This window comes from Centruroides sculpturatus, unplaced genomic scaffold, assembly GCF_000671375.1.
Source record: "Centruroides sculpturatus isolate CEXI.00-Female unplaced genomic scaffold, Cexi_2.0 scaffold1083, whole genome shotgun sequence".
NCBI classification, from domain to species: domain Eukaryota; kingdom Metazoa; phylum Arthropoda; class Arachnida; order Scorpiones; family Buthidae; genus Centruroides; species Centruroides sculpturatus.
The window spans coordinates 76,936-94,086 of NW_019385252.1; the positions used below are offsets into that span (position 1 = coordinate 76,936).

The 17,151-nt window shown below is 29.0% G+C and overlaps 1 protein-coding gene across 9 annotated transcripts in view; it reads left to right on the forward strand.

Annotated features, from left to right (window-relative positions):
• Positions 1 to 17,151, forward strand: part of LOC111636733 (protein Gawky-like) — a 273,290-nt gene that overhangs the window by 47,284 nt on the left and 208,855 nt on the right. For all 9 annotated transcript variants that reach the window (XM_023382051.1, XM_023382053.1, XM_023382045.1 and 6 more), the window contains exon 2: positions 9,089 to 9,137. In XM_023382051.1, the coding sequence (XP_023237819.1) occupies positions 9,111 to 9,137 (27 nt within the window). In that variant the 5' untranslated portion in view covers positions 9,089 to 9,110. The remainder of the gene's footprint in view (positions 1 to 9,088; positions 9,138 to 17,151) is intronic.

Sequence of the window (17,151 nt, forward strand, 5' to 3'; positions counted from 1 at the left end):
CTACTTAGTTATTTAAAACTTTTGCAAATACAGTAGATCTTCGATTATCCGAAAGTCAATTATCTGAAAGAATTTCAGTCGGTAAATTTAAATTTTCACCAGTGCTGTGGCACTGCAATCTTTGACTGTCTTGGGCTACTCAAATATTTTTTTTTATACTAAATTAACTTCTGAAGTATAATTTTTTATTGTTTTTATATTTTTCAATATATTTATTTTGTTTGTACAAAATAAAAAAATAATTTTTAACGATATAATAGTCTTTGTTAGGCTTAACATCGACGAAAATTCAATGCAACACGCAACGGTGAAAAATTTCAACATGGGATAAATTAATATATTTTTTGTATATAATTGGTTATCCGAAATATCGATTTTCTGAACAACCCGAGTCCCCAATTGATTCGGATAATCAACGCTCTACTGTAATATTATTGCTATATACTGTATTATAATAAATTACAGTATTTTTTATTAGAAAATATCTGTGATCTATTTAGAAAATTCTAAGATTTTCCAAAAACATTCAGTAACAAGAGTATCAATTCTATAGGCATTTTGAGAATTGTTCATTTGTATAGTGCTATATACTGTAGAATACTACTGAGAGATTCAACAATCTGCATTTGATAAGAGAATGTAATTTTTCTTTATGGATGTATTGAGATAAAAAAATCTCTTTTTTTTATATTGCTTACAAATTGCAAATTTTTATAAGCTTGAGTTGCCGATACAAAAACAAAATAATTTCAAAGTGTAGATACAGCATTTGCTTTGCACATAATTTGTGTAACTAGTTATAAGGCAAACACAAATTATTTATTGTATTTTTGGTATTTTTGAAACCATGCCAGTAATTTTTAGTAATTCAAATTTTAGTTATAAGGCAGTACAAATATAGACATAAAAACCCAATAGTTATATATTAGTCAAATGGTTGCCAGATTATATAGGCTACATTACTTCTATTATAATAGTAGTAGATAATTAAGGTGATATACTCTTGCAATTGTTTAGCTTGTTATATATATAAGGCAGTATTTGTATGTGTCATAATCAGGCTGCAGATTTTTGCTCAGGTTATAAATACAAGACATGATGAAAATCACAAAAATTATAGTATAGCCATAAAATAAAACCAGTTATTCTAAATGAACTTCTTCACTATTACATTCTGAACATACGATAATTTTCTATAATAATAAACACAAGCTATAATGGAATACATGTACACCTTGCTAACATAGCAGGCTAGATAAGTAAGTATTATAAAACCTTCCACTTTTTTTCTAGCAATTTCTTTAATCAAACTAATTTTTTCGGCTATATTTAATAGTCTTCCTCAGGTTCTACAATATTGGAATGTGAGATATTCGAAATTTGTTTTCGTTCTTATGACGTCATTGTTTTTACAAAAAATTTTTCTTTTTTTTAACAAAAATTTTAAAAAAATTACAATTATTAAATATACAGTAGGTTAGATTTCAGACCAATGCAGTAAAGTGAATATTGCCTTAAAGCAAATAAGTCTTTTTTTCACTTGTCAGTATATATAAGACTAAAAATGTATTCACACTATTATTCATTAAGTACACAATAAACAAGGCAAAATAAACCAATATTAAGTTTAACCACTTTCGAGTGGTCGTTTATAAGTATACAATAATTCGACTTAAAAAAGTGATGCAAAAATAATAACTAAAAGAAATCCTGAAAATTTCCCTTAAGAGCAATGAAAATGCCAAAATAATAATGCATTTGTTAGTTATAGTTATTAATGTTTGTTAGCCTTACGTTTAAGATACATACCTTAAACATACCTTAAACATAAGGTATGTCTGTGTACTAGTTATTACTAGTATATTTTGTATTAGCTGTAAATTTTACACTAATTCAGAAAATCATAACAGATTAATCATTACAATGTTTTGTAGAGCATTAAAATAATTGACTTAAAGCAAAAGTTTGTCTGTGTTAAGATTTGTTAGATATGGATTTATATATTGAAAGGACATTAAATTCCATATGGACAAATTGATACATAATACTGTGTTCTGAGTTAAACAATAAATTATTTTTACAATATATTTAATTTTCATCAAGAATTTGATTGATAGTAATGAAGAAACCAGGAGCAGAGCCATACTTGGATACAGGCTTCTCTTGAGGCATTAACCTTGGATATTTAGATATATGGGGCCTCTAGTAAAGTTAATTTCCTGAATGATTTTCACTACATAAAAATTGTGATAGTGAAACCATGCAGAGGTGTTTAAGCACAAGAAGAAATTTGTTCCACTTACTTATTCACATAAGGAAATATTAAATCAATTTAATTACATGTAATTTGACTAGAAGTAGACAAACTGCTATTTCATATTATAGCCTGATAATATGGCAGATTTGCATCATTTAAAAATTGGGTTTATGGCTTGTTTAGGCAATGTAATCAGGTTACTATAATCATGGATATTGTTATTGTAATCAGTTGGTCCCAAAACACTTATCAAATGTTTTATTGTAAAACAAACATTTTCTGTTTATTTTCAAAAGCCTTCTTCAGGTTTAGCTACTGAAATTGAATTTTGGAAGATTCCAAAATGGAATGCACCAAGCATTCTATGATATTACAAAATATGAACAAAATAGCCTTTAGCTTAATGCATAACATATATTTCAACTTATATGTAAATACTGTATAATAAAATGAAAATTGCATTTACTATACCTTACTTAGTGAAGAATGGTGATTTATTTCCTAAGGCCACTATGCAGCTTATTTGGCTTACAAATAATCTTCTTAGATGATATCAACCAATTGCTTCTTATTTATTCATACTTGTAGACATTATATCATCTCAATAACATACAATCTCCTGGAGGTCAACATCGTAATACCTTTTAGCCACATTGCTGCTTTTATTGCTTATTTGTTCCCTTAAGCTGATGCATCCCATCAACTCTGGCATCGTGAACATGCTTATATGGTGGCCATGCTTATGTGTACTGATCCATTGTGTGTACTGCTTTTATGCTTATGATGAGTTCCTTTTTCACTTCATTCATTGATAGGAAGGTTGTAGTACAACTACAACCTTCCTATCAATGAATAATCTTCCTTCCTATCAACCTAAGAGGAAGGTTGTAGTACAACTACAACCTTCCTCTTAGACTTTGTTGCTTCCAAATGTTTCTTGGATGACATAGTAAAGAGTAGAGATTATATAAACACACACCAAAAATAAAACAAAAATAACACTGAAAACACAGTGTAATGTAAGAGATGTTTTTACTGTATGAGGAAAAGATGAGTTTGGTGATACAACAGATAGTGTTGTATGCAGTGAATGCATTTTTTCCATTTCATGCACAGTTTGAATGTAGAAACATCATCTGAACTCAGTCAAATTTCTCTTGAATTTAACATTTGAATTCTAAAATGTTCAAAGTGCAAAGTATCACTATATTTGGATGTTAGACTTCATTTTATTACCCATCTTCAATTTTGAATAAGAGAGAAAGATTAACATTAAAATTAATAGATTAAAGATTCAATAGTATTTATTATATGTATCAATTCATTCCAGTTGAATAAAAATGCATGAATCAGGTGTTCAATACCAAAGTAGTTTTTTTTATATATATTTAGGAAAGAACTCGTTAGATGATACCTAAATTGAATGATTAAGGCATTGTCTGTGTAAAACAGTTGCTTGTTTTTACTTTAATTTCCTGTTTCATGCAAATATTTAATAAATTTATGTTGAATGGCTAATGAATTTGGTTTGCAATGCAACTCAAACATGCAGGAAATTGATTACCACTCATTGGTTGAATTAAGTCATTTAGTGCACCACAACCATCGTTCATTCTTCTGCTGTTGTGGAACTTACTGGAAACAAAGAATGAATGTTATGTAGAGAAAACATGAACATAGATGGCACGTTTAATCCAGATAGATTGCAGACTTATTGGTGCTTTATCTCTACAGAATTTGAATTCTTTATAAAATTGCATTTTATCTTTTTGGTATTTTTCAATCCTGAAGTTTCTCCTGGGGAAGAATACTAGTCTTTTTGTTTATAGGAATCTTCTCAGATATGATAGAAGTAAAGAATAAAGCTGAAGAGCTGTATACACAGTTACCAATACAAAGTTTTTTGGTTTTCCTTTTGGCAAAATTAGCTGTAGGTGGAACCATCTTGGTTGATTGAAGAGTCAATACTCCTTTTCAATAATTATTTATGGTGGTCTAACATGTTTGTACTCTAAAAATTGTTGGCAGATACTGTAACAGTATGAAAGTGGCCATTTATTATGGGCCTGAATATTTCCTAAGAGATTTTTGTGGCCATAAACAAGAAAGTAATTTATAGGATGATGATAAAGCAAGGGTTGACTATATTTTATTGAACAAAACATTCTGTGAAGATTTTTGAACTGTATTTTACACAATGTTCTGTTTAGTGAGCTATTAAATTTTTATGTAACTTTGACAATCTGCTAATTTTGTTTGTTAATCTAATCCTTACTGCCAATTACAAAAACAGGATTAGATGTAGTTTATTTAAAAAATTAAGAACATTAAGTTTTTCAAAACTTACCTAAATACTTAATAATGTTTATTGATGTATAAGAATTATAAAATTGAAAAATATAGTCGAATGCTTTTTATTTAATATAATCACTCATTATATATAGTATACTGTTTTAAACATTTTTCAGATAGCTGAGCTTAAATTATTTTGAATTCCATACAAATTTTTATTATTTTGACTATTAATTAAATTAGTGATTAAAAAATATTGAGAATTTGTGTGAAATAATAATTCCATAATGTGATATTTTAGACTTTAATTATTGAAATATAATCTATACTAGAGTTAACAATAGAGAATTTTTAGAATCTTTAAATCACTTTTGAGATGATTTTGTAACCATTATTTGTTTCATAGATATTGCATTGTTGCATCTTTTTTGTATTCAGGGCCAGATTAACCCACTTTGGGGCCCTAGACATTTTCTTTTTACCAGGGCCTCTTTCTCTCCAACAAGAAATAGAGCATGCAAAAAATATAAATAATAAATAAAACAAAACAATGTGAAAAACTAAAACAAATCTTAAATTTTTATTAATAAAAAATATTTAATATACAACAATAAATTTTAGTTTTTCTAGAAAAGTTTAAGCAGTCTGTTTATAAGTTAAAAAAATTGATATTTATTTTATTAAATGTCTAACAAAAGTTGTTATACAATAACAATATTACCATTGAACAGAAATATACTCGGCAAAATAATTAATCAAGTAACAAACACCTTATTTGTTGCCAAGGGAGTTTATTAAAAACTAACGTTTTCAATCTATGAATATTACCTTTATTTTACAACAGATAAACAAACAATATTACCTTAAAATATTAATTGTTTAATTTAACCTTATTTGGTTAATATTTAAATAATATAATATTTTACCCATGAAAAGTAAATTGAATAATGAAAAAGGTAATTTAAATAAAAGACAAGATAGTTTAAAAAAAATTAAGTGTATAAATATAATAAACTTTATTTAAAAATTCTGTTTTCTAGTCTTTAATTCAGCAAAATTATCAATTATTTCATTAATATTATCCAAAGCATATTGTTCAATGTATAAAACAGTTAAATAATTTAGTTTTGATTCACTCAGTGAGTTTTGTAAATAATTTTTTACATGTTTTAATCCTGAGAATGTCTATTTAGTATGCCCCGATGCCTGCATTGGGCCGTTCAACCGGCTATCTATATACAGTATATAAATTTACATCCTGACTGACTGATTCATCATCGCCCAGAAAAAAAACTGCTGAACCTAGAGGTGAAATTGAGTACACAGTTAGGCTACATCATGAAAATGCACACTAAAAAAAAGAAGGGATTTTTGGAAATTCACTCGTGGGGAGAGAGAAAGAGGATTAAGGCTTAACCTGAAGAACGGCTATAGGCCTACTGTACTATTTTAGATGTGATTTTTTTGTTTTTGATAGAAATAACTTAATTTCCAAACGTACAATGTTTACCGAATCATTTGCCTGTGCAATGTCAGGCTCATTTGCTAGTAATATAATATAATAAAAGATTAGAAGTACGAAATAATCTTAACCTTTGTTGATATTTTTGCCCGGGCTCATCATCTTGTAGTTAATTTCTTTGCAAGTTTACATCTTTTATTTTGTTTTGTATGTTGTTTAGTTTACTTCTTTACTTCATTTCTAATTTATTTACGTGTTTCTGAAATCTTATGATTTATTACTTAATACATTACACTCATTGGAATTAAGTGTAGTTAGTTGATTAAGCATCAAAATAACCTCAGCAGCTATTTTCAATAACTAAATCTGATATCCAACATATTTAAAATTGTGTGATGCTGATGTATTATATTTGTGTATTATGTAGTATGAAGGTTCATAGTAAAATAAAATAGTATTTGTCTATAAATTTTCTTAATTTTTATAAATTCTGTACAAGGTGAGCTGGAACCTACAAATAAGTCATATCTTCTATAGTATTTCCAGCAAAACAGTTTTTAATAAAATTTAATGAAACAAACATTAACATAACACTGGTAAAAAGAGTAGAAGATATTGTGAAACAAACATTTTTGGCTACATTACATTGCTTTGCTGGAAATAGTGTGGATGGTGTGACTTATTAAATTCGTAGACTTTGCACACTTCAGAGTGTTGAAGTTATAAACATGAAGTAAAATTTGGAAACCATTTGGTTAGTTGTTAAAGTGTAAAATTTTTTGTAGTAATTCCTTAACTGATTTGATTATATACATGGTAGTTAAATTTAAACAAGAGGTGTTTAGAGCTTTGTGTATAAAGAACTATTGGACTAAATGCAACCAAATTTGGTTTGCATACTTTCCTGACCATGTGATTTTGATTTGCAAATAAAAAGTTTAGTTGCAAAATTTCGTGACAAAAATTTGACACTAATGTTGCTGTAATTTGCATATTAGGCAAGGAAATTTGGAAATACAGAGAAGTTGAGAGGCAATGCAATGCTTTTATTGCAATTTAGTATAGCAATTACAGATTCCATAAGTTGTAACTTTCCATATTTTATACATATCAAGTTGTACACATGAAAATGTTCACATTATCAATAATTGACTTCAATATAGTTGTCTTATATGTAACAAAATATTTTCTTTTAAGACAGCCAACTTAAGAACATTGCCTTAATAAACAAGGCTCTACAAGTATTTCCATTACCAAAATTTACAGGGAGTTAAGTCTGGTGATCATTGTGGCCATGCTGTTGGAAATGATTAGATAATCAGGCTTTCATCTGTGAAGTGCTGATGCAATAACCTTTGCACATGGACCATTTCTACATGTTAGTGTCAATGATGCATAAAAATTGTGATATCTGAATCATTTCATTGCTGATGATACGTTTGACGTGTCTATATCTAGTGGCATTGACAGAACATGTCGCTGGACCAAATGCAGTGTTTTATTCAAAAAAAAAAAAAAAATGAAAATGAAATGGTTCAGTGATGATGAATACTGGAAACACATACCACATGATTTTTATGTGATAGAAAGGAGCTTGTTAATAAACAAGTAGGTTTTCTCCAGAAGAAACATGGCAATTGTAAATTTTCACACCATTCAAGTAAAAATGGGCTTCACTGGTTGATAGAATTTGCTAGCACTGAATTATTAATCATGATCCAAGCTAAAAATGAGATGGCAAATGATTTCTGCCAAGCATAATCACAAGGAAGCAATTCATGATAGGTATCTTGTAGAGGTGAAATTGCAATATTTGCTACAAAATGTCTGCATCGTAAGGTAGGGCATGTTTAATTGCTTTGATATTGCATACACACTATAGATGCCTTGAGGAATCTCCATTGTATTTGCTGCTTGCTAGTTCCACTAGTTTTTGACCCTTTCTCAGATTTACATTGCAAAAACTTCCTTTATTCGAAATGCAAATCATTTTCCTGACATTAGCAATATTTATAAGATATTTTTTACAAAGACTTCAGATAATGAAATTTGTTGAGTGCAGCACTAGCATTACTCCTTCTTTTGTAGTAAAGTTTGATGAATAATAGTGATCAGATAATGTTATCACCATGAGTTGTCAGAATGTACATTGAAAACACTTTTGCAACCCTTTTATAAATTCTACAGTTGTTCTACAACTTACATAATATGCAAATTGCAGTGACATTTAGTTCAAATTCCCCTATTAGGAAATTTTGCAACTAAACTTTAAATAAGTTTAGTTGCAAAATTTGTTTTGGTACACAGTTAGGGTTGTTTTGGTACACAGTTAAAAAGTGCAAAAAAAGTTATTTGTGAAATTAAAATTCCACAGTCAGGAAAGAGTGCACATCAAATTTATTTGCATTTGATAATAGTTTTTATAGAGCTCTAAGAGACCTCTTTTGGTACTTTTTGGTTAGTGGGATGCCAACTCATATTTACAGCAACTGGTAAGATTCAAGCTCTGAATGAGGAATTTCACACCATCCCCAGAATTGTTGACCTATCACGAGATATTCATCTCTAAAGGTCAGTTTTTAACACGTATTGGTCTAATGCCTTTTCTACATGCAAAGCATGTAGACGTGCACCATCAGTTTTTCTAGCAATGGCACCATCCATGCATCATCCATGCACCATCCTGGGCACTGAGGTGTGAGCTATCACTCACACTTCAGTGCCCAGGTGGGGGCAAGCCCCCATACCCCTAAAACTATATAATGCCAAGTATTCCATAAACAGTCAAGTGGACTACTCAAAGCTGACACAGTGGCGTGGGCAAAATTGTAATACATGATAATGGGATGCTAGAAGACTATCATGAAACACTAACTGAAAAGAACCCCTCTTTCTGCAGAGACCTCTTTGCTAATTATAATAACCCTGTATTTATTGCATTATAAAATGAACTGTTTTTGAATGTACTGTATTTGATGGATGCCTTTTATAGTGTGTTTTTATACAAAATCAATTTATACAGAGTATTTTTAAATAGTTTAATTTCTAATTATGAAACTTTTTTTATTTTATTGCAGAAGATGTCAAAGAACACAGCAAATGGCCTTGTGTCATGTTGTTGACCAGGTATGTAATCTTATTTACAGCTAACAGTATTTAACTTCATTAGTATAATATATTGCAAAAGATCATTATATATTAAATTATTCCTTAGAGTATGATTAGTGAAATAGATAAATTGAAAACTTAATACAAACATTATTTCAAATCAAATATTCAGTTTATTTCATAATAATCCAAAAAATTTTATGAAAAAATTATATTAATATAAAAGCCTGGACAAGAGAAAAAATTTAGTTTTATTTGGATATTAGCATTATTTTATTTAAATATTTAAAAAAAGATGGTTTTAGACCTTAATATTAATTTATTCATGGGGAAACTTCAGTTCTAAAATTTGAATAATTTTTGGACAATGCTTAAAACCTATTAAAATAGTGAAATTTTTTTTATCCAGTAATTTTTGAATTTATTTAATTTACATTTTATTTTAAACTTTTTTCAGCATTTTTAAAATTTAAATGTTTCAAAATAAGTTGGCTTATTTAGTTTTCTTTATTTAGATTTGAGTCCAAATTTTTATTAACAAAGTTCAAAATGATTTCTACTTCATTATTAGCATTAGTAAAATGATTAGAATGAAGAATGCTTTAAACACATCAAGAGGTTCAAAATGTTAAGTGTTTTTATTTTAACTTTTCCCTACAGCTGATAATATACTGACAAATTTAATAGTGACTTCTATACTTAATAAAAAGTTGGCCATTTGGGTTTTAAATCAAAAATTTTAAGTAGAGGAATGTTTTTTTTTTTTCAATTAGAATAACTAATGTATCAGTGAAACTGAATACTTAATTTTAAAATAGTATTGTTATTGAAATACAGTGGTACCTTGGTATACGTCTGCTTTAGAATATGTCCAATTTGGAATATGTCCTGTTTGGACGAAACAAACTTTGCTCGGTATAAAACTTTTGTTCGGTATACGACTTAATTCAATTATACACACCATCTATGAACAAGTAGCACTATCGGTGTATTAGACCAGACTAGATGTTCGCAGTGCCATGGTTTATAACTTTGTTAAATTTCTTCCGATTTTAATTTGTAAGTAAAATTTTATTATTTTTATTAATCATGAATTACAAAAAGGCAAATGAAAAGCAACAGAAAACTAAAAAAATGACTAGAATCACAATGGAACTGAAAAATGAGATTGTTGAGAAACACAAAGGTGGCATGCGTGTTCGAGATTTTAACTGTTGCATACTGTATTCCGAGAACAACGATATCAACATCGTGAAAAATAAAGACATTATTAAATCTGCTAACATTGCAAAAGGGGTTAAATCAATTTCTAAACAGAGATCGAAGACATTAGATTATGTTGAGAAATTACTTTTGCTTTGGATAACTGAAAAACAGTCTGCTGGCGACAGCGTATCAGAAGCAATTATTTGCGAGAAAGCTAAAAAGATACATGCTGATCTCATGAAAAATCAAGAAGGAACTAGCCAGGAAGGTGAGGTGTTTAAAGCCAGCTATTTTTTTTTACACGAGAACGGGTTAATCATTTTTACATTACTTTTTATGGGAAAGGTTGGTTTGGTATACGTCCTGTTTGGTATAAGTCCAAACACCAGGAACAGATTAAGGTCGTATACCGAGGTTCCATTGTATCTCCATTATTTTGAATTTATATTTGTCACTATATACATGTCAACCTTTGGAGGCTCATCAGCTGGCAGGAAAGACAAGGAAAAACTGGCAAATGTTTAAAAAAAAGCTGTTTGCAGTAGAAATATATAATTTTTATCCAAATAATAAGTGAACAAGGTAGTAGGCTGATAAAAAAAAATCAAGTACAATAGCTCACTATATTTTCTATTATACAAATTATATTATATTTTGGCTATTTTTTTTATTATATTCTTTGGTAAAGGCCTTTGTTTTTCTTTAATAGTGAATTGCTAAGAAAACTAATGGCATTTAATATCACTAAGTGCATTTGCTTTCACAGCCATCAAAGAAGACAAAATTCTTTCAGCACTGAGATTGTTTATTATTTTGTATTATTTTTATGATAAGGCCAAAAATTTTTTCCTTGCTTGTATTGATGTGAAGTATTTAAATTTTGATATTTTTGAAAGCATAGGAAATCTCAAATCCCCATCCTCAACACTTATTTCAGACATTTTGCCATATAACAACTAAAGATTACATCATAGAATGAGCAACTTCATTTACAATAAAGTACTTAATGTTTTAATTCATCAAATAATTTGTCAATTTCAGCACCATATATTCCAGAATATTGGAATCTGTCACAATAGAACTATTTGATAAAATGTGACTCTTAAAAATTTACATAAATGCTGTTGTACACATCTTAGTGAAAGTTTATGCAAGCACTGAACAGTATCCATAATGAACTTTTGAACAACTGAATAAAAATGTTTCATATTTACTGAAGTTACTGTATTTACTTGCGTATAAGATGATCTCGCATATAGGACGAGGCGTGACTTTAAAGATCAAATTAAAGAAAATTAGATTTAATAATACAATTCTAATTTTATTTTGTTTAATCACAAATAAAATATCAAATGCATGTAAATGCACACATTGTCTAGCAAAAATTACTGGCATTTTAAACTATAAGGAAAAATCTTGTAAAATTGACATAATGTGTTCATGTAAAGCTGAACAATTGGGAACCTTTTTTGCCATTTGAATCCACTTTCCATCGATTACACTTAAGAGTTTGTCCAAATTCTGATTTCCAAATAATCATCTGTTTTCACATGGGAATGGATTAAAACTTATATCAAGCTCCCATGTGGTTTTGGAATTTCAATTTAGAATTCAATTCAAAAGCTTTGCTTTTCCTATTGCTATTCATTTTTACTTTTGACAATACACAAGAACGATTCAAATACTTTTGTTTTTAAAAATGAGAGGGTGAGCATTCAGTAAAAAAATGCAAATACACAGTTCACAAAAATTATTGCAAAAACACAAAGAACCTTTTGTTTGCATGTGTAGGATGTCCTAAGTTTTTGAAGCAATGAAAAATGAATAAAACCTTGTCTTGTAAATATGGTAAAATTGTCTTGCATAAGCATCAAACACTGCTTGGTGGCAAAGACATTGTACAGATCTCTATCAGATACTTGATACTGCTCAGTGACAGGTAGCAAGGAAAGATTGTCACAGCCATTTGAACATGAGGTTGATTTAGAAATCTGCTTATTAAATTAATGTTAGTAAGAGATGCTTATTTCTTTAGGTAACTAATGACTGACTCTCCTTGCTTTGAGAGACCAAATTAATTTACTCATTATAAGTAAAACTGACTGGTAAAGAAGGAAATATGCTTCTATCATAGGATTCTCAGGCTTTCTGATGCCTAACAAAGTGAGCAGCTTTTTCATAAACTGACTGGAAGTATGTCAAAAAAGTTGAAGAATTCTGCTGTCAGAAGTTTCAAAACTAAGCATCAAAATCTTTCTGAAACTGATATCCACACACAACTCACAAAAATTCATTGGATTCTGCCTTTCTCACACTTGAGTATTCAAAGTAATAATACATATCCACCAATAAATCTTTGACATCAAAGCGAGTTTCGTTTTTGGAATCCATTCTGTCCTGACTTTGCAGCATTGTAGATGATGTGATGTGGGCAGCCACATGAAAGTAAACCGAAGGATTTTTTTTTTTTTTTTTTCATTGACAAATTTATTATATTCCAAGTCTAATCTTGAAGCTTATGAAACACTAATTGAAGGTCAAAGTGCTCTTACTAATGTAATCAGTTTTTGGGACACTCATGTAGCATTAACATAACAGTGCTGTAATATCAGGGTTTACTGTGTTTAATTTTTTCACTGTGCCTTTTGTCCCATTCCAAAATTTACACTATCTCAAATTGTAGAAAAAGTTAAACAAAAGCAAATGTAATATTCCATGCACAATACAAAAGCCACATCATTCATTGTACTGGTGGTCACAAGTTTTTTCTGTCATACTTCTCCATATTTGTAGAATAATCCCCACATTCAAAAAATTTATCTCAAAATTGTGAAAGAAAAAATATTTTGCAATGTGAATTCTACTTATTTCTAAAGTAATATTAACTCAAAGTAACACTTAAGATTTGAAAATTTCCATCCAAATGCACCAGTGTTATGAGATATTGCCAGTGCATAAACTAGATATCAACTGAAAATTCATCCAGCTGATGTCCTATGTTTTATATATAAATAGTACTGGTTGACATGTTTGGATTCACTTGAATGTAATGATATAAGATCATTTTTTAAGAGTTTTTTTTTGTCTGTAATTATGACTACTGCTTATTTTTCAAATTTTTATAATTTTATTAAAATGATGGTGCAGCAGTACCTGCAGTAACGGCATATTTTTTCATTTAATGATGATTGGATGAAATTTCAAATCTGATTTTCCATAGTAATAATTTTAAAATATTTTTTATGATAATTGTCTTTCCTTGTAATAATTGATTTAATCCTTTGTTATAAATCTTGAAACAGAAATAATGCTATGCAGTTTAAATCAGAGATCTCTAACCTACAGTTTATGGACCAAATATGTCCCTGAAGCATATTTATCTGGTCTATGTAGCTTGCTAACACTAATATTTTATTATCATTTGAACTAGTTCAAAGTAAATTTTGATAAGTCATCTAGAATTGATAGACCTTGCTGCAAATGATTTTGTTAAATTTCTACTACGTTTTTATAAAACTCCTTTCTTGAAATAAGTTTTTCCAGAAGAGAATTTTAAGTCATAAGAAGTTCAGATAAAAGCAAAAATATAAAATGTACCTTTGCAAACACTTTTGCAAATGATATGTAGGGTGGGGAAAAAAGTCAGTTAACACTCCTGCTACAGAATATAGAATGTATCTAAAGCTAATTCACTCATGTCAGAAATGCATTATACCAAGGGGAAAACAGATTGATGTATGTTACATGCATGGCTACCATGTTGAATACAACTCTGAAAATGGGAAGGGAGTCATGTGACACATCAGTTAGGTCAATAAAATTTTTCAGCAATCAGTTCCTTGTGAAATTCTGATCCTATCTCAAATGGTTAGTTATGTACATGATATGCTTAATGAACATTCTTTGGGTATATTCTGTAACAGGAGTGTTAAATGAGTGACTTTCCTGCTCATATATTGATTGTATATAAAATCAAAATATGGAATATTACAGTTCAACAAATATTTAAAGATGATTTTAATATTGGGAGTCATAAATTTATTTTCAATTCTGATATTTTTTGAAAAACAATTTAAAATTTACAACTACTTTATGTTCATTGTTATTCAGTAATAAAAATATTTTGATCATAATCATTGACTATATCTTTAATACCTGGCTTGGAGAAAAGTTGGAGATTCTGTTTAAATTGTATTTTGACTTCTTAAATTTAGTTAAATGTTTTTTCAAGATGTGATATATCTAAAAAAAAATTTAATTGAACTATTTGACTCCTTGAACTGTGTGGCATTACTTTAGTTTCAAGATATTTGTTTTAATACATTTTTATAACTGATTATTTTATGTTGATATGATGGTGATATCAATGGTGATACATTTTTATAACTGATTATTTTATGTTGCTATGATGGTGATATCAATATTGTGACATGTTGCTTGTTGTTTACAATATGTAAGCTGTTGTTAGGTTTGGTTACATTACGAAAGTTATGTCAGTCTTCGATTTTGGGTGAATATATAAATATATATATTCACTCAAAATCTCCAGTTATTATACAAAAAAATTATTGTACTGTATTTGTATTACCGTAAAATTATGGTAATACAAGTACACAAGGCTAACTCCTTACAGCATGGTATAATCTGTGATTGTGTATATCCTGTAGAAAATTGCTAGAATTGAGAAGTTTTTGCTTTAACTTGCCCAGTCATATATCCTCTGCCTCCAGGCCACCATTGCAATGTGCACAGTGCTCAGCATTCTATCACTTGCTAATTGAAATAGAAATCCCATATAAGTACAGAAGTAGGAGCACAGTATCATCTTGTTACATTGTAGTATGGAAGTTATCCAACTGTAAATTTTAAATGCTTAGTACTATATTGCATTATAATTTACTCAAAAGTTTTGAGGGAGGCAGGTTGTCAAATTTTATATTAGGGTCTATTTCATTAGCAGTTGCTAGAATCTGGTTAGTGTTTATAATGTTACTGTCATAAACAATGAAACAGTCATCCACATAGCCCTTAATGCTTTTAATCTATGTCGGTCGTGCTAAGATCAGCTAAAACGGGGCTTATTACTGTACCTAATGGGATGCCATCATTTTGCCTATAGAATTTCCCTTCGTTATTGAAGTAGTTATTTTCCAATACTAGGGTTGTCATGTCTATGATCCATTAGTTACAGTTGTAGGTTTTCAAAGTTTCTAAGATTCTGCTATGCTTTATCGATGCTAACTTGTATACATTATGCTGATTTTCCCTGTATAGTTGTAACACGAGTTGAAAAGGGATATAATTATCTGAAATGCATACTGAAATAAATAAAAAGTCTTTCTAAAGTTTGTCCTCCGTTTCATTGGTGGTGTAATAAGTCTAGCAGAAAAGAAAAAGCCATCTTAGCTCTCGTATATTTGAACATAAGAGTAGACAAGAAGCATATCGCATAATTCACTAAATTATTTAATTAAATATTATAATTAATTTGAAGACGTAGTCTGTCCAAATTTCGTAATCACCATTTATTCACTTCTTGTGTTCCAGAATACAAACAATTGACAACCTGACCTTTCTTTTTAGGCTGCTTGGCTGTCAAGTTTAAAAACATTTCTTTAAAAAACACAGAAAAATATTCAATTAAAATTACAAAGTTAAAATTGGAACTGGCAGATCTTACAGACATCTTTGCTTTTCTCTCCATCTGGGGATTTTCGGGCTTTATATCTACTGAGGAAAATGCTCTGGTAAATGTAGATTATCGTAGCCTCCCCCTAGTTATGAATCTTTGCAAAAGTTTCGATTGTAAAATTTTGTTAGATGGCAATTTTACTAAAATTAATTTGAAGACGTAGTCTGTCCAGCCAAGTATTTGATGGCAAACAGCCTAAAAAGAAAGGTCAGGTCGTCAATTGTTTGTATTCTGGAACACAAGAAGTGAATAAATGGTGGTTACCAATTTTGGACAGACTGTCTTTAAATTAATTTTAGTAAAATTGCCATCTGACAAAATTTTACAAATATTATAATTATTAATTTTAATATGAGATGACAACTAACACCTTTCTCTAGTGCCAAGTTCATTTGTAATTATTTATTCCAAATTTAGCCCGATGATTTATGACAGTTGTTGGTGTGTTATTAAATTTGGAGTGTTTTTACATGCACATGACTTGGGACGCTTACATTCTTTCACTCACCCACTCATTCATTCATTGACAAGAAGTTACATACCCAGATAGAATTATTCAATTACTGCTAAACTTTGCCATACACCTATGACAATATGTAAATGATTAAAGTTATGGTTCAGTTACATGCTAGACAATATCATCAGTGTGTCTTATTGGAATTGCTATACCAGTACTATAAAGATTTGCTTAGGCTCACAAAAGAATAAAAATCTTTTACAATATAACATAATAATAAGAATAAAAAGGCATGTGAATGATAATTGTAATCTTGAAATTAGTTGCAAAGTACATGGCTTGTTTTTAAGAAGTTTGTGTTATTTTTCTTGATATAAAAACTATTTTCCAAAAGACAGGTTTTTTAAAATACATATCTAGTAATAATTTGTATGTTATTTTCTATTGTATTCAGAATTAATATAAAAATTTAATATTAAATTATTGAAAATTTTTATTCAAGATAGACTGTTGATAATTTCCAGATTAGTTGAAAACTAATAATAGTTATAATAGAATTACTAGATAATATAATATAGTACTAATAATTTTATATCATTAGTACTGTATAGTTGTAAATTTAACACAACTATTGAAATTTACAACTATACAGCACTAATGATATAAAAGTGGAAAAA